Here is a 20,494-nt window from a genome sequence, read left to right as displayed (position 1 = left end):
AATTTGGGAAGACCGGCATTGAGAGACACCAGTCCTCAAATGTGAAGCTTGGGAATGGGTGGGACAGGAAGCATCTAATAGCTTTTGCTTGCTATTTTCATTTTTCAGCACTATGTGGATCAATTGTATTTCTTCTTAACGTTTTTTCTTTCAACTTCTCCTACTAGCCTATAACAAGAACCAAGGGGACATTGCAACTCAGGGCTGGTTTATTGGACTGATGTGTGCCATCGCTCTCCTGGTCCTGATTTTGCTGATAGTTTGCTTCATTAAGAGAAGCAGAGGAGGGAAATATCCAGGTAAGAGAAATAGCTATCAACTAGCATTGTTGTTGGGTTTGAAGTATTCATTCCCAAATCTAGATGGATGGTCTGATCATAATCATCCAGTGCTTTTTTCTGCCGGAACTCATTGGAACTCAGTTCTGGCATCTCACGTAGGTGCCATTGCCATTATAAGAGAACAAAGGAGATGTTCATGGTAAGTTCCAGCACCTCTTTTTCTAGAAAAACAGCAATGATCATAGGCTTCCCACTCGAAGGATTTCGTCCTACCACTTTTTAGCAGCTGTGGCACTGAAAAGAATTACCGTATTTTTTGCTCTATAAGACTCACTTTTTCCCTCCTAAAAAGTAAGGGGAAATGTGTGTGCGTCTTATGGAGTGAATGCAGGGTGCGCCGCTATCCCAGAAGCCAGAACAGCAAGAGGGATCGCTGCTTTCACTGCACAGCGATCCCTCTTGCTGTTCTGGCTTCTGAGATTCAGAATTTTTTTTTTTTCTTGTTTTCCTCCTCCAAAAACTAGGTGCGTCTTGTGGTCTGGTGCGTCTTATAGAGTGAAAAATACGGTAATCTCATTAAAGGCAATTCAAGAGGACTTCCAGCTAGGTAGGAGGTGAAGCCTCATCCCATGACTTTTTTGGGGATTTGACCTCACTACGATAAGTGTCTTCTGTATTTGCAAAAGGACTTTCTCCACGGGGGGTTGCATTGATACTTTTCTTTTTCAAAGGGCTTAGGGGTAAAACACCTCTCTCAGAACCTGCTTGAACTGTATACTATGGTTGTGCGATGACCACTGTGTTCTCGCCCAAGATCTGATAAGGTCTTGTGTGCAAGAAGGTTTTGTGCTAGACCCTTAAGTACACATAAGGATTGTGGCAGGCGGCTTCTAACATCAAGCTGCAGTGTGTGACAAGAATGACAAGCCAGTTATACAGAAACAATTATCTGTTTCCTTAGTCCAAAAGGAAATAATGCCCTACCTAAAATACATGGCATGGTGTTTGTTTATTATGCCAAGGTCCAAAAGAGACATAACATGGGGCATCCGTGACCAGTTTCCTTAAAAGAAAGAGAAAAACCATATTATTTATGGGCAGATATGCAAGAGGGTTTTTTATTGGGGAGCTGCATTAGGACAGGGAGTTCTTAATCTTTTCTTCCTGCACGGTTTTCTATATCACAATTACACTGACCCCTGACCCCCATCCCACCTGAACTATTAACCATAGTGGGGCGGGGGAGAAGTACCATACAGATTTTGACTATGCTGTATCTGGAGGTGAGAGGCAATCACATAATAGGATATAAGTCCCTTCCCCCCTTTTTTTATTTGCTGGAAGAGGTATTTGAAATGTACTCACATTTTTCAGCTGATAGATGTACTTGTGTTTCTTTCACTTGTCCCACTGTCCCTTGCAAAAAATTACTTACTTTTTCACGGGTCTCTTCAAGCATAAAGGAAGTGTGGTAATTTAAGAATACATTCACCAGTAGAAAGGGTCTATGTGATATTGGGATGAAGTAAACTGGTTGCTTTTAATTTATTCCAAAGATGTCTTAACCACTGTTCCTCAAAAAGATTCCAAGGTGCTGTACGAAAGTGTGAATAGAATTCATTCACACAACGTATAAATACAATTTAAAACCAACAAATAAGTTTGATAAGACGCAAGAGGAGAGAACAAAAACTCAAGAAGCTAAAAGCAAGAATAGAATACAATTCCAAAAGCCATCCACACAATCCAAAATGCCTTGGCATAAATAGGAAGGTTCTCATATGGCACTGAAAAGCTTGCCATGTTGGCTTGTAATCCAAGTTGTCTGGTGTATCTGGCCATTGTATTTAGGGAGCAATCCCACATACTAGTCAATTAAGGGCAAACCAGTGTGTGTGTGTGTGTGTGTGTGTGTGTGTGTGTGTGTGTGTTGCAAAATAGTATACCTGGCTTGGTCTGTCTAGAGATCCTTGTTTCAAAGTAAGATAGCAGAGTGCTAAATATCTCTATAAAACACAGTTAAGAGTATTCAATTAGCCCCAAGGGTATGCAGTTAAGATGAGTATGGTCATATTAAGAGTCCAAGAAATATTCTTTGTACGTTACAATAGCTGTGGTTTAGGAAACACTTCCAAGCCATAATCTTTTACTACTATTTTCTTCTGTTTTATTATTTACCGAATATCACACTGCATGATAGTAGTCGGCAAATGTCGGCTTTTTCAGGACTGCATCCAAATAATACTAGAGCAGCAGTTCTAAAAATAAGGCACATCAGCTTGTATTTTGTCTTGCTTTAAGCTCATGGGACAATTTCCCAACAATTCTAAACGCCATATGCACAGGAAATGCTACCCTTACTATTCACAATATAGTAACATCAATTTATTTGTTGCGCTCTGTTCAGCATGCAACTAGCGTGACAGTTTTGAGCCAGGCATTTGTGATGCAGGAAATAATAATGATTACTTCAATGGCAGGAGACAAGATTTGAAAGAGAACTTGAATCAGAATCTTGCTCAGCCTGGGATTTATGTGTATTATATTTTGGAGATTAAAAGCATGGAAGTGATCAAAAATGACTTTGCACATACATTTGCCAACAGCAAAACCACCTCAATGTCAGTTATTTCTTCAGATGCTTCTCATCCATTTTCAGTCTAAATTCCTGACCACCTACAAGACGGCAGAGGCTGGGAGGCTAGCAGCACAATCCTAAACAGGTTTTCTCAGACCTAGGAATGGATGGACATCTGAACCAATTCTACATGGGGATGAGACTTAAGTCCCCCCATCCCATTTCAGTGTATATATTTTAAAAGAAAAACATGAAATATCCATGCACAAACAGCAAGGTATTAAAAAAAAATGTTTGAGAGAGGTGAAGGGTCCATGTGAATTCTGGGGGCAGCAGTGTTTTTTCCCATACATTTCTTCATGAGAATGATGGAGCTTCATCAAATCCCATCGCTCCCGGAGGGACTTGCATTCTATTGCATTCAAAGCACTAGCTGCTCGGGCCAAGGGTGGCTGGATTAACCATTTTTACAAGTTTAAAGATCAGGAAACACTTTCAAAAGAGCAGAAGCAGGCCCACAGCCCTCATTCTGAAATCATGATTTGCCCAGATCAAAATGTGAGAGTCTGCTTTGGAATCGGAGTTTGGTGGATTCCTCACCCGTCCCCACTCAAGTCAGAAGCAAGTCCCGTAAGTGTGTTTAGGACTGCAGCCTTGAATACATGAAAGTAAGATGTCTGCTTCTTCTTCTTCTTCTTTGCATATGTATTCACAGTGCGAGAAAATAAAGATGTACCCCTGGACCCTGATGACCAGAAGGTAGATAATGGGTCGTTTGATTACAGGTATGCTTTCTGCTTGGCATGTGTGACAGGCATTTGTTTTCTGCCCTCTACCCCACCTATTACAAAGAGCAACTTTGTCGGTTCAATCGTCATCAAGATATCACATTCCCATAAATGTGCATTTTCTACCACCCTTTGTTCTCCCATTATGTCTCAAAGATCTCTGCAAAAGAAAAAGGTGTTGATCTCCACATGCAGATAACTTGCATGGTATACTATTCCTATATCTGTACCATTTCAGGCTGCAGATAAAAGATGTTTTTTTTACTCACATCAAAATTTCTCTGGAAACTTAGCACATGAGGAACAGAGGTCCTAGCTTATGTTTGTGCTAGTATTGTATGTGCAGATAGTGGGGACATGGGCATTCAGATGTGCAGTGCTTCATGTGTAGTCTGAAATGGTACAGTCCCAGGAAATTTGCACATGATGGATCAAGAAAGATAATAGAATGCTCATTAGTATCACCACAGCAGATAGAAAGCTAGATGCTATGGGAGAGATGGAAGCAATTTGTTTGGTCCCTCACACACACCAGATTATTCAGAGAAGCATCTTCAGGGTTTTTCAGCAACTTACCCTCCTCACTCTCAGTGCATTCACTGCCCAGAAACAGGTTAACCCAACCTTGCCCAGATTGTATCTAGAGAAAAATAAACACATTTTCTCCAAAAGCCTGTGATGGGCTCCATATTCCATCCTTTTCTATAGGATCTCAGACAATCTCATTTTGTTGATCGTCTCTGTATAACCTAGCAAACCCACCTCTCTTGACTGTTGTAGTGGGGGCCATGTGCCACTACAATCACCCCTCTATGAAACTCAAAGGCAACCTTTTAAGGACATCAGCCACTTTTTATCTCAGCTTCCCAAAGCAAGGTGTTTTCTTTGGCTGTTCACAGATGGGTCCTGCGTTCAAGTTTTACATTTGTTTCCCCCTTGCTTCCAAGGCACTGAAACAGGTAACACTGCTAGCATTTTGTTAATCTATGTGACTTAGAGCAAACGTGCTCTTTGTACATCTCTGCTTGCTTAGTGCTTTTAAGCAAACAGGATGATTTACTCAGATTCAGCCAGCCCAACACCTTTTGCTGCCTGAGGCAGAACAGCAAATGGTGTACCACCATCAAGTCAAGGTGTATAGTTCGTGAGGCCAGCCAAGTTATTTTGGCACCTGAAAACCCCACAAGCAATTCTCCCTGCTTCCTGGCAGTAAAGATACAATAATAACAAACTAAATAATGAACACTTTGTTGCCCTTTCATGACACCCCAAATTTACTGCCTGAGGTGGCTGGTTCACCCTCCCTAATGGTAAGACCCTCTGCTCAGATATAGTTAATTTTGAACTGAGCTCCCACGAAATCCTCCAGAGTTTCCAGAATTATTTGAAAGAAATACAAAAGGGCTTGATTTGAAATGATGAAGAGCAAGAACTGGTGTCATGAATAACAAGCTGCTTGAATGGTTCCCTGCAGAACTTTGAAAGAAGTACCATGCATACATCTTGCAGCATAAAACCATATAAGCAAATCTAAAATGGAGGGATTATTTGAAGGCTGATCATTTGCAAACATAACTAGACATTTAGAGGATACACTCCAATTTGTCACCCCATGAAACTTTAAGCACTGTCTTGTTCATGTAAGTAGTGGGTTGGTTTCCAACCCATGCCCTCTATTCTAAAGTTCTCTTAGTGAGTTTATTATTCCAAACCATATTGATGATTATGAACTCTCCAAGCTAATGAACCTAGAAGAAAAACTATGATTAACACTAGTTAATTGACTATCCTATCAGGCATTACTTACTTTATTGAATAAATGAAAGTGTGTTGATGAAGTATATCAGGAGAATTTGAGAATCACCAATTCTTGTCCAAGAAAACCATTGTGAGAATAAAAGTTTAGTCTAGAATTCTGCATAAATCTGAAAGAAAATTTCTTAATGCACAAATTGAAAATAAAGAGACAAATACTATAATAATATGGCGACAGGAGAAAACAGCACAGTACGAATGAATGAAGTAACCCATCAAAAACTTAGGTTTTATAACTGAATGCTCATTTTGCAGAAGCGGTCACTGTGTTACATGCCATAGCTTTGATATTAAGCTCCTCATGCACACACATTGGCAGAATTTGCACATCACAGTAATCCATTAAACCATCAAATGCACAGAAGGCTTCCGTTTCACTCGTCCCTTGTAGCCAGCAGGCGTAACAAACCTTAATACCCAGGTATTAAGGTTATGTCTGAAGTAGGGATTGTGGTTTGTTTCCAAACAAACCAGGGTGTTGAGCCAAGATTTGTCTTACCAACCATGTTTTGTTTCAGCATAGCAAACTACAGTTCCCAGTCAGGCATAATGCTGAGACAGAGATCGCCGCTTGTTGCTCCCACTGTCAAGAGCAGCAGTGGGAAACCTCATTTTACCTGCAAGGTTGTTTTGACCAAGCCATACCTCGCTGCCCTTCACCAGAAGTCATAAATGGCACCAGGTGTGGAGCAGGTAAAGACATTGCTGGGCCAAAAACAGCTTTGTCGACACTCCCAGTCAGCAGGACCTGAAAAACCCTGTACATAGTGCCTAGTGAGGCTCATAATAAGCCCCAACATTTGTGACGCTGTGTGTGACACTTTGAAGCCCTTACAATCAGCTGGTCGTTAGTGCTTACAGAGAGTCATGCGTGGTACTTTGAAGTTCCATCAGCTGACGGTAGAGGCTTCTATGCAGCACACACTGCATGACCTCATCTACCTGTTCAACCTTGCCCATGGAGAGTGGGGAAGATAAAGAGCCGGCCTGCAGTCTGGATCCAATTCCCCATCCCTTGTCTAGAGGAGAGGAGTGATATTTGCATTCACAGTAAGCCATTAACTGTGATTACTCATGATGTGCAAGCTGGACACTTTGAAGGCACAATGCTTTAACAACTGTCGTCCCCTTCCCCCCTAGATAAAAATCACAGATTTTTATTCTTCTTCTTTTTACAATTAACCAGAGTGTTAATGCAGGGTGTTAGAAAAGTGACACATCCCATAAGGAGTCAGAAGCAAAGTGGTTAGCTGCTTAAAATTCACAAGGAATCGAGCAGTCCGGGGGAAAAGTTACTATTAGTGCTTGAAAGGTGGACAGGATATGTGCTGACATGCTTTCTTTATTGGTTCTCTTCCTACCTTCATAGAAGCATGTCTAATATGCTTTCATCATGCCCTTCACATCCTTAGTGCCCTGTGCACACTGCATTCCAATCACTGCAGCCTGTAATTAAAGAGATACTGTCACTTCTTTCTACTTTGCTGCCAGAATAATGGTCTCCTTGTAAGCTAAGATGTTTGGAAGCCCATGTCCTTAAATAGCATTCTGTTCCAGTAACCATGCCTTACTAGGCCAACTGATTTGGTTGAGAGAGAGAGAGAAGCAAATCAGAACTAGAATTTTTAAACTTCAGACCTGCTGGTCCCATTCAAGCTGCTCCTTCCTGCTCCCCATATATTTTCAGGTAACGTTACTGGGCTTTCTACTCAGTCAAGCATTTGCAGTTGCAGTGGTGATTTCAATGCACCCCCAACTAAAGGTCCCTGTGTAAAATATAGCAATAGCGAGTACAAGGAATTGGCAAAGGAGCACTTGCATACAGCCCAGACTGCTGGCAAGTGGGTTCATGTGAACCCAGATAACAATTTCATGATACTTGGAAGTGGGTCTATATTAGGCCAGTTTTCTGACATCATCAGTGTCTACTACATAACAGTCAGAATTCCTATCTTGATAGAGCCTTAATCAATTCCGTATTCTTCCAGGGCCCCAGAGGTCATTGAACACAGCCACCAAGAAAGGAGCAGATGCATTTCATAATGCGTTTCTTTCCTGTTTCACTCATTCCCCACCCCCACCTCTACGCATAGGCAAATCTCTTGTGTGTCCTTTGTAATATATGGAATAAGAGTGCCTTCCCCTCCAGTCCACTCATTTTGAAACCACAATATATACCTGCCTCCCAAAAGACACTTGCCATCTGCTCATCCGGTACAATCTCCGCACAGTGGAAATGTAACTTAGAAGCACCCCCTCCCTTCATATGCAGAGCTGCCTGATTTCCACCAAGGTCAAGCGAATACCATGTTCCTTTCTTTCCTGAAGGCAGCCTTTTCTGAGAGGGGCTTGTAGCACATTACGTCATTGGAACAGCATGACAGACCACAGGCTAGTGGCTGCTCAGCTGCCTTTCAGGACGACATTTAATGAAGCCATGTGGGGTTGTATCTTCTGCCCTACTAGTGCTCCCTCCCTCCCTGCCTCAGATTTGAGGGCACATCTCATTTATTTGCAAATTACTTGCTTTTGGAATCCATTAGATACATATTTTGGTGTGGGTGCACAACAGGTTTATTTATTTATTTTTAATTTATTTTGTATGCACAACAATAAAGTGACTAGCTCCTTGGGGGGGGGGGATAGGTGGATTTTTCTCCCCAGCACTTCCCCCTGAAATGCATACTTCATCATTTTGCTCTCTGATCAGGCTCTTTCTGCTTCTCTCTCTGTTTTATTCCCATTCTTTCTTCTCCTTTTCACCTTGTCTTTCTACATGGACCATGAAGGTCTCTTGAAAGGTAGGACTGTGGACTGCCCCAAAGTCTGGCACACAGCTTTTTCTTTCAGCAGTTCCATCACTGAAACACACCTTATTCTCTACCACCTTTCCCTGCCTCTCCACCACCAACCTTCATCTAACACCATTAAAGTTTCACTTACTATTCCTTCCCTTGAAATTTCGGGCACCGTGTGTCCAATGAGTTGCATTCTGCCTGCGTATTTGGAGCCGACACACAACCAATTGAATTAGCGTGACCTCAGCTTCATTCCTTTTTCTGTGACTAATTCAGCTGTGGCAATGACAGCCATTGGTTAGTTCAGCACTCAAAGGGAGATTAGTCACAAGAAAAGGGGTCTTCTGGGCTGCAGATTTGAGTAGCCCCCATATGCTCAGGTAAGCTACTTGTATTATGTGCCTCTGAGGTTTGAAAAGCAAGATAATGCCTGATTTCACATGCTGGGCAGTAAAACAATGGAAACATGGTGAAGAAAAAGTCAGCAGCTACCAGAGGCCTTGCATCAGTTCAGAGTGAAGATTCCCTAGAAATCTTGTACACAGAAAATATTCATTCTGACATATGCAACTCTTGACCATGATGCTCCTGAACCAGCCTGAGTCAGGCTTCCCTTAATACTTTAAATAAGCTGCAATATTTCCATTTAACCAAATAAGTAAACTGTTGTTTGTGTGTTCAAAGTTGTATATACCTAACGCACTAACAAGGCAACCAAGTTAACAGTCTTCTTTGGCCTACAATCCAGAGAGCTAGGTTAAATAAGGCACAAGAGAATTTTTTGACATTTTGCCTTTCAGCAGCAGCCCTCTGCGAAGCCACTTGGCTTGTTGTGTGAGGGAGTGCTCTTTAAAGAGAGGGGAGCGAGGAAGGAACTCAAAAGTCCCACTGGGCCCACAGAATTAGCTGTATATTTCTCTGGACTGTAGCCTTTAGAAGGTCAAAACCAGCCGGGAATATCTTAGAAATTTCATTGGCCTGGTATATTGGGAAGGGGGTGGGGGTGGGGGAGGACAACTCAAAGGGGACATTATGATGCAGGATATATTTTATCTGCATACTCTTTTGGTTTGAAAAATGAAGATTTTAGATGAAAAGCCCTGGGTCTCTCATTCTTGTTTTTTGCCTCCTTATATTGCCTTATATTGATGGGAGTTGTAGTCCCAAAACATCTGGAGGGCCGAGTTTGCCTATGCCTGCCCTAGAGAGCTATCACAGGCTACCTTCTGTTAGACAGTTTTGCAAGATCAGGAGGAATGATGACACCACTTGTTCTGTTATTTATGCTTGTAGTGGCCACTGTCTGGCAGAATGGTGGGCTACATGTTTTATCTAACCAGATAATTCTTATGGCAAAACCAGATGATTCTTATGGCAAAACAAAACTGCAACACAAAACCTTAAATGATCTTTTTCTGTGTTAGGATAAAAAGTTGAGCCTCATAGATATGACAATGAATTGGGTATTTATTTATTTATTACACACCCTTCTTTTAAGTCAGGATTGGCTCCCAAAACAATTTACAGTTGAAATGCACATGATGGTACAGTTACAATAGGTATATATGGGGATATACATAGCTGTCTCTTCTATGGCACTTGATGACATGATCCAGAGTCCAGACTCTTCCCTTCAAGGGGAAGGGGCAGAGGGAGGTACAGATGGACTCAGGTTGGCAGATGATGAAGATGTCAGATCCCTAAAACAGTCCCCCATTGATCTGCAGTCTCCTGTTCCTGGCAGTTAAATCTTTTGTTCTTGGCAGAGCCCAATACATGAATTCCTGCACATGTGGGTATACAAACATGCCTTTTAGAATGTCCCAACGGCTCCAGCACAATATGTTGTTTAACACTGACTAGCCACACGCCTCCCTGGCAAGCATGCAAGTAGGCCATAATGGAGATAAATGTCCCCTGATTCTTTTTCTGCATCGGGTAGAGAGGTTCAGCCTCTAAACATAGAAGGTTCATTATGGCTAGCAACCAATGATAGGACCGTTTTCTCTATGATGTTACCTGAGCCTTTTTTTTTAAAGCTCCAGTATTGTTAAGCCAGCCTCATGAATTCTGCAGAAGGTTGTTCTTGAGTCCGCAACATCTTGGGGCTGACAACAAGACTGCAAAAGCAGAAACTAGTACTATTTGCGGGGCTTTCTGTAATGTAATAAAATATGCATATTTGCAGGTCAGAAATTCCCCTTACGAAAAGAGCATGGAACACCCCCGCTAAGTGTAGAAGTGCCATTTTTAAAAGTGTCTCTGCATCATTTTCAAAAGCTGCATAGTTAAGAGTAAATTAAAAATAGCCAAAATGGCACTTAAATATATTACGTCCAATTTGGATTGAATTAGAGCCACTCAACTGCCTTCTAAATGGCTGGTCCTCAACACAACTCTTGCCAACCTAGAGTCTCTTTGAAGAGATTTGTGGTACCTTAAACATTAACATATTTATTACAGCGTAAGTTTCATGGAATACAGCCCACTTCATCAGATGCACAAAGTCTTAATCTAAGATACACATGGAGTGGGGTGGGGATATAAACAGTGAGATCAGAAGGAAATGAAATGCAGAAAAAACCCCAGACGTAAATATTATTTACTTAACAGCAGCCTCACAAAAACCAGTTGAGTTGATATCCTGCCATGCTGTCATTGGTAAGCCAATTAATATGTAGTGTAATTCTTAAAAGTCCATTGTGATTGGGACCCTAGAACATTCTATAACTAACCATAAAAACCACTGAATCACAATAAATCAGGAGTTCAGTGCTATAATTTGTGGATTAAATGGGTACAATGGATTTTTCATCACACATGTGTTATTTAGCTTATCGGTGACAAGATGGGTGTGTTACCAACTCAACCATATTTTGTGATAATTACTGTTAAATACATAATTATCACCACCTGTACTTTTCTGCATTTCGTTTCCTTCTCTCACTGTTCACAGTCCCCCTCCCCCCCACCATGTGTGTGTTATATACAGCGCATGCCTGCAACTCAGGATAACACTTCATGCAACTGATTTAAGTGGACTACTGTCCTTGAAAGCTTATGCCATAACAAATTTGTTAACCTTTTAGTGTACCAGAAAACTTTATTTTTTAATACAAGAAACTAGAATTTGATGGGACTGTGGCTTAATACAACTGGAAAGCTCAGAGTTCCTACATGGTTTATTCACTTTGTAGTTGTGGTCAGGCTTCCACCATCACAGTCCTTTGAAGAAGAGACTCCCTCCTGATTTATTTAGGTTATTGGGAAAATACTATCCTTTGCACCTGAGTAGCTTTGCACTGGGAAAGATTTCATTGGTAATTTGCAAAAAGCTGCTTGGAGCCGTGTTTCCCAGATCTTCCTGCACTGTGCTTGCCTTCTGAAGTACAACCGCCTGGACGAAACCAGTTTCATATATTTACAGTGATCCTGTCCCTTTAAAGCCATTCCTTCCCACTACTGATGGCGCTTCTTTTCCTTTTGATGCTAGTGATGAAGATAACAAGCCGCTGCAGGGCAGTCAGACCTCTTTAGATGGCACGATAAAGCAACAAGAAAGTGATGACAGCTTGGTGGACTATGGCGAAGGAGGCGAAGGGCAGTTCAATGAGGACGGCTCCTTTATTGGCCAGTACACAGTCAAGAAGGACAAGGAGGAGACAGAAGGCAATGAGAGTTCAGAAGCCACATCACCAGTTAATGCTATCTATTCCTTGGCATAACGCAATACACTGAAACAACAGCAGCAGCAGCAAGAAGACTTATATCCCGTGTGGGTCGGCAAAGTCACCATCAACAGAAAGCAACTAGGGTAGGACCACAGAGAGCAAACAAAAACCCGACCAGGTGGTCACCAGGGCCATCATCTCTTTCGCAAACAAAGCAAATGGCATAGATGCACTGGCTGCCGAAGCAATCTTACTGCAGCTGAAATCTGAGCTGACCCACAAGAGACCAGTAGAAGAGCAGGATGCACAGATTCTACACCCCAGGCTTCAGAACTCGAACTGAAATAAACACCCCTCTATACCCCCTATGTCTAATTTGTGAGATAATGCAACTCCTTTCATTAATAATGTACACAGCTGATTATTATTTTATTTTTCTTTTGGTTGTTGTGTTTTCTAAAAGGCTTCAAAGTTATTCTCAGAAAAAGAAATGCCCAAACATGGGGGAAATCTGGAGTGAGAGGGGTGGAGATGAGAGTATAATCCCCTGGTAAAAGCAGCATGAAACCACATTGCGGAATCAGCTACTGGTTAAAAACGAGGATGTTTTATAAACAGGAACCTTGATGGCAATTTATTTCCGTCAGAGATCATTGCAGCCAGGCTCTGGCTTAATAATCCTCACCGAGCAAGGTGTAGGATATTCCTTCCTATAAGAAGAAACGGTACTATATTGGGCTTCAGTGTGGAAGCTATACGCATGGGGGAGGGGGGTACTTGTTGCATTGACCCAAACTGTCTGTGATCTCAGTTAGTGCTATACAAGTATTGGTTCTGATGCAGGTACTGCAGAGGCAAGGTTTTCATCCCTCTGCCCATGCTATTTAGCATCTTTCTCCAAAGAAAGAGTTTAATGGAAACAGTTGCATCTTTCTGCTAATCCAGGGTAGGAAACATAATTGGGTTATTATTTTCCTGGATAAATTATTGGGGGTGGGGGTTGTTGTCCATTCCTGCTGAAAGTAGTCATTCCTCCCTATGCTCACACGTGGTGTTAATAGCCACTCCGTGAATCTGCATGTAGCAGGAAAGGGAGGAAGGGTGACCAGGGAAGAGCAACCAGTCTATGCTTTCCTACCGCTAACCAAAAAAGAATGGTACCTACTAAGAATAAACTAGCCTGGCATTAAACCCGCCAGCCTCTTCTGTGAAAAGTTCAGGGATTTCCATTCCCTATATGTTTGATGCAAAAGTACAAAGGCACTCAGAATCCACCCTGATTCATCTTTCCATTGTTCCTATCATTTGCATATCAGTCAGGGATACATTTTTTTTGGCTTTCAAGGTAAAAGCCACTCTGACACATGCAGGGGCCTCAATTAGCCTAAAAGAGGCTTTTTCCAGTACTTAAATAAGCAGCAGCATGGAGCTCACCCTATCTTGTTAGTTACACATCAAAGGCACTCAAGCTAACTTGCTAACACGCAGCAAACCTGTTTTCCTCAGATACAGATTCTGTTGTGACACTGTTCTTCCATATATGCCTTAAACAGCTTCATGCTTTCCCTGAAGCTTAATAAACTGAATATTTACCCGTAGATTAAGCCCCTGGTGTGATGGTCTGTAATCTGTCGATGCAGTACAAATAAGGAAGCTTCAGCTTGGTCAGTTGAGAAGGCATGGGTCATCGTAGAAGGTAGAGGTCCCCCCCCCCCCGTAATATACAGTATTTATGGAATGCAGTATGTATTCTCTTCACTCCCTGCACTTTCAAAGTCAAAAGTATTTAAAGAGAGAGATCTGTCTCCAACAGTTTCGCAGCTGTAAAATAACATTTAGGGAAAACTTCAATAGATGTTTCAGCATCATTCTGAAATGGAAATAGTTGTGACATGGCTGAACTTTCAAACTGGCTTGCCTGAAAGGTAGCTTTGCTAACAAGGGTGTTTCTAATGAATGGGCATAGACATGGGCATAGCTGCAGAGGGACAGCTAGCCGCCCCCTCTCCAAAAAGTAAATAAATAAAAATACTTAACTGACCAATTGTGCCACAGGTAACTCGGTTCTTCCCCCCACCAAACAAAAATCATGGCTACGCCTATGGGCATAAAATGCAGAAATGGGGTTTAATGTATTCAGTAAGAGGCTGGGAGATGTTGAGACTTAAGAAGAAATCAGCTAAATGAAATCTCAAATGCAAGAAAACTGTCACCAACCCAGGGAAGCTTGTGCTGTGAGTCAAGCCAGGCAACGAAAGGTTGTGGCTTGGGGTTACTGTTCCAAACCACTCCTTAAACAGGCTACAATCTGTTAATGGTACAGTAAATGTATCTCCTGGCCCTATAGTTTTGCATGCTTAATTACTCCCCTGGCGTATTTGTCAATTTTTTTTCTTCAATTTGATCAAATTAAAAGGATCCCCTAATTCTAACATTGAGATAGGGAGCCTGTGGTCTCTAGATGTTGCCGGACTGCAACTCCTGTCACCCCTGACCATTGGCCATGCTAGCTGGAGTGGATGGGAGATGGCACCAAATGGATGGGTGACCACAGGTTCACCCTCTCTGGTGGTGCCAGGGACGCAACTTGGGACCTTTCGCAAGAAAACACGCACTACCACTGAGAACATACTGCAACACAACTAAATGCACTTTGCATGCATTTGAACTGTTTGCACAGTGGCACCACTGAAAGTGGCACCTCCCAAAATGCTACACATATGTTTTCCAATCCAGCCCACAAACTACAAATTTCTAGCATTATGTATACTGTCCCTAAACTTAAGGCAGCATTCCTATATAGATGGGCCTGGCTAACTTTGGCCTATCTACAAGTCACAAGATAAAACCAGGCATATGTAGCCAGCTTTATATGAGACCTTTTAAAAACAACCAAATTTAGTCTATCGTGCCTGCAATCCTATTCTGTGCACATGTGTTTTTTCCTCCCAAGCCTCCCTCATACCATCTGTTTGAAAAATATTGTGGCTAAGCGGGTGGGCTAACTTTTAGTGGATGTAGAGATGCCTTGCAGGAGTTTGATGAAAGCTGAGGAAAGATTGAATTTTAACAAAAACATTAAATGGCTCTGTGTGCTTTTAGAAGGCAGTTCTGAAACCAGATCTGACAGGGTTCTGCATGCAATGCTATTTGCAAAACCTGCTCCAGTACCAGGCCATTTGCTTTCCTTTAACTGCAGCAGGAAGAATAAGTCTAACTTACAGTTGACAAAATATTGTTAGCATTTGCCATTATAGTCAGTATACTTACCTCAGGAATGGATTTGTGCTTAAGAGATGAGAGATGAGTTCAGAAGCTACATATCTTATTAAAGCCCTATATAAACGTAACAGAAATAAAAGCCAAGAACACTTGGTGAGATGTTTCTTTATCAGGCTTGAATTCTCTCATAAGGAATAAATCAACTAAATAGGTTCCTTCCCTGAAAAGTCATTGAACTGCCAGTAACTCATTCCTTGTTGTATTCTCTGTGGGCGCCCTTGTATAAATGTGGGTATGGTTTTCCCAGTAGAGAGCAAATTGCTCACCCCTGCCCTGGAGCCATTTAAGGATGTGTATTGAGATGGGTTTAGACAAGCTAAATTATTAGAAGCCTGGACTTTTCCTGCAGCAACCTATCCCCAGTCCAGTATGAGTAGTATGCTACCCCATCCTCTAGTAATGGATGAGGAAGGGGACCTCAGCTGCAAGGGAGAGGTATGTGTGTGCTCACTGCTTTTTCTTAACTTTGGAATCCATGGGCTCTAATGCAAGAGCACACTGCATTCAAAGAAGAAAACAGCACAAACTGCTGGGGCATTACTACAGAGGGGGACATCTGCTGCTGTATGCCCTTCTTTAAGGGGCTACTTAAAGAGAACTACTTGTAGAGAACCTTGGGCCTATCAGATGCTGCTGAACTACAACTCCCATAACCCCTGGCAATGAGCCATGCTTGTTAGGGTTGATGGGAGTTGTAGTTAGGCAGCATCTGGAGGCCCAAAGTTTCCCCACTCCTTGGACTATGGGGACATTCCTGTGCTTCCAAAGGACTCCCGAGCATTGGAAGAATGGCATAATTTGAAAATATCACAAATTGGTGAGTGTGAGGAGATGGCTGTCCCCACTTATGTCTCCCTTTACCCAGTAGATGCTTCCACTATCCACATAGGTGCCAACTCCCTGGGGTCCTGGGTGCTTGGACACCCACAAAATTCCCCATTAAGGGACTGAACACCCGCAAATTTAGGTGCCAGGGCCATGCACACTGCATGGCACTCATGGTACCAGGCTCCCATGGTTGTGGGGCCAAGCTGCCACTCCTGGCTAGCCACATTCCACACAACACTAAGAATTACACATTGCATGCTACCCAGGAGAAAGATTGCATTTCCCAGTTTTAAAATACAGTTTTGAGTGCTGAGAATATGCAACATTCCTATACAGAGTTCTACCTTGAAAACAACAACATCTGGGAGTCTGAACAAATGAGCAGCAAATGCTTTTATGCAAAATGAAAAGAGATCAGCTGGAAAGGCTCTTACCGTTGCTGAGTATTGAGGGAAACCAAACAATGGACAAAATGTGGCATGCACTGACGGCTTCTTTAACCACTGCTATAGAACAGACAGCCATAAGTAGACTTTATTGTATTTTATTGAAAAGGTTTATATCTCTGTCTCATGCACAGTATTTGAGGTCGCTTCCATCAACAGCAATGCGTTTACAATAAAATAACATCTAAGACTATTGTTAAATGCAACTATGAAACCAGGCACAATGCATATTGTGTTGTAGATACTACTTTTAGTTAAGTTTTCAGAGGCATACTGCCATGCCACTGTGAACACACCTGATGCCATTTGATCTTGGAAGCTAATGGGTGTTGAACCTACTAAAATATTTGAGAGGGATGTAGCAGGCTTTGTTAAGTTAGGGGCAAGACACAAGGTTTCAAATACCACAGGGTGCTCACTGACTTTGGGGCCAGTTTGATAGTTGACTGCAACAGAATACCTGATTGCATAGGCTAAAGAGAGAGTGAACTAAAGAGAGAGATCCATCTATCTAATTTGAATTCTGCTCTTCCTCCTGTCTTACACCTGATAGCAGGTCCAATTCTGCAACATAATATTCATGATGCTAGGAGACAAGCATTTTCCTGTGGAATTGCCTTTAGCAGTCCCTTTAGTCCCATCCAAGAGACTAACAAATCTTCACTGACTTTAAGAATTGAGTGTGGTGCAAGCAACACAGTCAGAGAAGTCGGCAGCCATTGTTGAAACATCATCTATAGTCTTCCCAACTACAAAGGCTGCTGAGATACAGGAATAGGGAACCTGTGGCCCTTCAGATAATGGACCACAGCAACTTCCATCATCCCTGACCATTGGGCACACTGCTTGGGGCCGATGGGAGTTGGAGCCCAACATCTGATGATCACAGATTCCCCATCCTTATTCTAATCATAAGGACTAGTGAAAGAGCACACTGCCAACTTATCACAGCAGATATGGAACCTGTTCCCCTATGCTCATCCTGCATAACAGGCAGGTGTAGTAACATCTGACATTTTGAACAGTTTCCTGTTCCTGACTCCGGAGGTTATTGAGATGTTGGCTCATGTAACCACATCAGCTATGCCACTCAGTCACCCATTATACCATTCATGGCTTGTGTTGAAAACTATAATAGGTTTATTTCCATTTTTAACTTTACAAATAAAGATCTGACCCATGTGTCTGTTATGCAGATCCTTCATGTTTGGGGGAAATTGCAGGCAGTTCCAGATGTTGTTGCCTGCCTTCACTGTTGCTAAGTTGAGCCAGCAAGTTCAAAGAGGAGGCAATCTCCATAGCTTATTTTGTGTTTGGCAGTTAAATGAACACCTTCACCTTCTGTGGAACATTAGAGTAGGGGAGACACATATTCTGCCTTGTGTGCTGGTGATGCTACAATTACAGCAAAGGAAACATGATCTTGGACAATCCTGACATTGTCTTTCCACTCAATTACCACCCTGTAGAAGTGACCCACAGGTCAACTAGCATAACAGAGTCCTGACCCCTGCCATCGATCTGCCTATAATGACCTGGATTCATGTGTCTAAACAAGATACAACCCTGCTACCTGTCAGGAATATCCGAGGAGAGTGCCAGTCATTGATTTCCATTAGGGCTCAGCTTCTTGTTTACGTGTTTCACCTGACTCATAATGACCTATTGCGGCCTTTCCCCTCATCTCAGCTATAGCAGCTACAGGAAAGAAAACAAACCTTATTTTCACTTCCCGGAATGTAGAGAATGTGAAATGTGGAATATTGACTTTGACCTATAAAGGAAGCATGCCTTGCACCAGGCTTAATTCTATGCTAGCGTCAAAAGTCTTCAGCTAAGCAATAATAATAATAATGATAGTAATAAAATGTGAAATCCATTTTCTTTTACGCATTGCAGCTCATCTTAAATAAGAAGAGCCAGCAAGACTTTTCTGATAGTAAGAAATCCAGAATGTCATGTGGCTCTCCATGTAACCCAGGAATGCCTCTCTCTTGATCTGTCCCTTTCAAGCAAATTTCATGGTATGATCGTGATGTCAGAAGGCAGTCTTGGGCCCTCACCCCCTCGTGTTGAACCGATGAAAGCGGAGAGACCACCCTTTGCACTATGGAGGTTTCAAACACCACCAACAAATTATTGTACTGCTTTCTGTTTGTTTTGTTTGTTTTTAATTTGTAAATATCCACACTCACACACACACCCTGTTCCTTAAAGTCCTCCCCATTGCTCCAATACATTCTATGTAATTATTTGCCTTCTTTTTAAACAAATAAAAAAAGGACATTCTGTGTTAATCTGCTTTCCAATAGATGAATGCATATCTGAGACTGTAAAGAATGACTTACAGTGAGTAGCTTTACAGACTACGGAGACATGTTTAATATATGGACTGCATGAGCGATTTGAAAAAGGCCAAAATATTCAGAAATGTTTTTGAATCACTGTAAAGAAAACTGATTTTCTTTTTGTATAGAGAACACTAAACATAATAAAAATATTGTTCAGAAGAGATGCCAAGTACGACATTCATTTGTCTCCTACGCAAGAGAGGAAGAATGGCCCCGCAGCTAGGTTGGTAGCTGGAACCTGAAATGGTTAGATAGATCAGTTCCTTGCTCATATCACTGAACACAGGGCTCTTGAGGATCAGGCTGTAGCTATCATTGCTGAAAATAGCCAAAGACATTTCTTTTTGAAAAGGAGCAGCAAAGACTAAATAAATAGCTGGCAGAGATGGTTTCACGGCAAATGCTTTCTTAGCAAATTTCACATGCAAAATGGCTGACTTTCACATGCAAAAAAAAAGCAGTGCTGGCATAAATGTTGGTATGTTTTGCTCACTATTTTTTCTTCTGTTTTCTGCAGTGCTCGAAGCCAAAAAGTTATTAAATCAAATGTGAGTGATAAAACAGAACACTTTCAATATTAGCTTTCTTGTAACTATGTATGCATCTGCATCAAACAGTTCTGCCATATGTAGTGTTTTGTGGCTTCTAATGGAAATGCTCTGAAAAGTTATATGTCATTTATTTTTAGCATCTGGTTTACTAAGCCCAGTTGGCAAAATCAACACCAGGTTGGAAGAAATTAAAGTTAACTGTATATTTGCTGTCAGTTGGCTAGTAATATTAATGGTGATGATATATATACTTATATAATTCATGGAATGTTCAAGGTACTTCATCCCCATTATCTCAGAACATCCCTACAAAAACCCTTCAAGGTAAGTTGGCATATCAGAAATTGCCCAATATTGTGCACGCTAAAATGTAAGATCCATCACTTACAAACAAGCAATTATTATGGGTGAATGCTAAAAGGAGGTCCTGATGGGCTACAGTTTCCTGTGGCAAGTGGAACGCCCTGTGGAATGCCCTCTCACCAGATGTCAAAGAGAACAACAACTATCAGACTTTTAGAAGACATCTGAAGGCAGCCCTATTTAGGGAAGCTTTTAATGTTTGATGTATTAGAGGATTTTAATATTTTTTGGAAGCTGCCCAGAGTGGCTGGGGAAGCCCAGCCAGATGGGTGGGTACAAATAAATTATTATTATTATTATTATTATTATTATTATTATTATTATTACACAAACCAGGAAACTCACATCATCGTTGGGTGGTATAGTGTGGCCACTTACACAAAGTCAAAAGGGAAAGGGAAAAAAGAGGACATAGTTGCATAAAAATTGTATACATTAATTTTTATGCTTAGGCACAAATTTAAAAAATGATAACTCTAACTTAAATAGAAATACAGTACAGCTCACCATTGTTGGGAAGGCTGTGCTCAGGTGATCTTTGTGCCTGCTCAGTTTGTTTTCCAGATGTTAAGTGTCAATGGGCAACTTCAAGGCTGCTTCTTATGCTTCTTTCACTTTAAACAGGACTTGGACTGGATAGTCCTTCAAACAGAGCACTGCCTTTAAATGCCTTGTAAAGTAGGACACTTGGCCACCCTGGGGTAGTATGGAGTAAAACCACCTTTTGATACAAGGGAGATAA

General features: G+C 41.7%; 1 protein-coding gene across 14 annotated transcripts in view; it reads left to right on the top strand.

Annotated features, from left to right (window-relative positions):
* The window catches only part of NFASC (neurofascin), a 180,121-nt gene extending 167,822 nt beyond the window's left edge, over window positions 1-12,299 (top strand). For 11 of the 14 annotated variants that reach the window (XM_081866288.1, XM_081866294.1, XM_081866300.1 and 8 more), the window contains 3 exons: window positions 168-299; window positions 3,575-3,644; window positions 11,754-12,299. In XM_081866288.1, the coding sequence (XP_081722414.1) occupies window positions 168-299; window positions 3,575-3,644; window positions 11,754-11,985 (434 nt within the window). In that variant the 3' untranslated portion in view covers window positions 11,986-12,299. Of the gene's footprint in view, window positions 1-167; window positions 300-3,574; window positions 3,650-11,753 lie in introns of those variants that run through there. The other 3 variants (XR_014157631.1, XM_081866290.1, XM_081866291.1) reach the window with 3 other exon arrangements.
* Window positions 12,300-20,494: the final 8,195 nt, after the last annotated feature.

The sequence above is a fragment of the Podarcis erhardii genome (genome assembly GCF_964252035.2).
Source record: "Podarcis erhardii genome assembly, chromosome: 6".
Lineage (NCBI taxonomy): Eukaryota > Metazoa > Chordata > Lepidosauria > Squamata > Lacertidae > Podarcis > Podarcis erhardii.
This window is presented reverse-complemented; position numbering and strand designations above follow the sequence as displayed.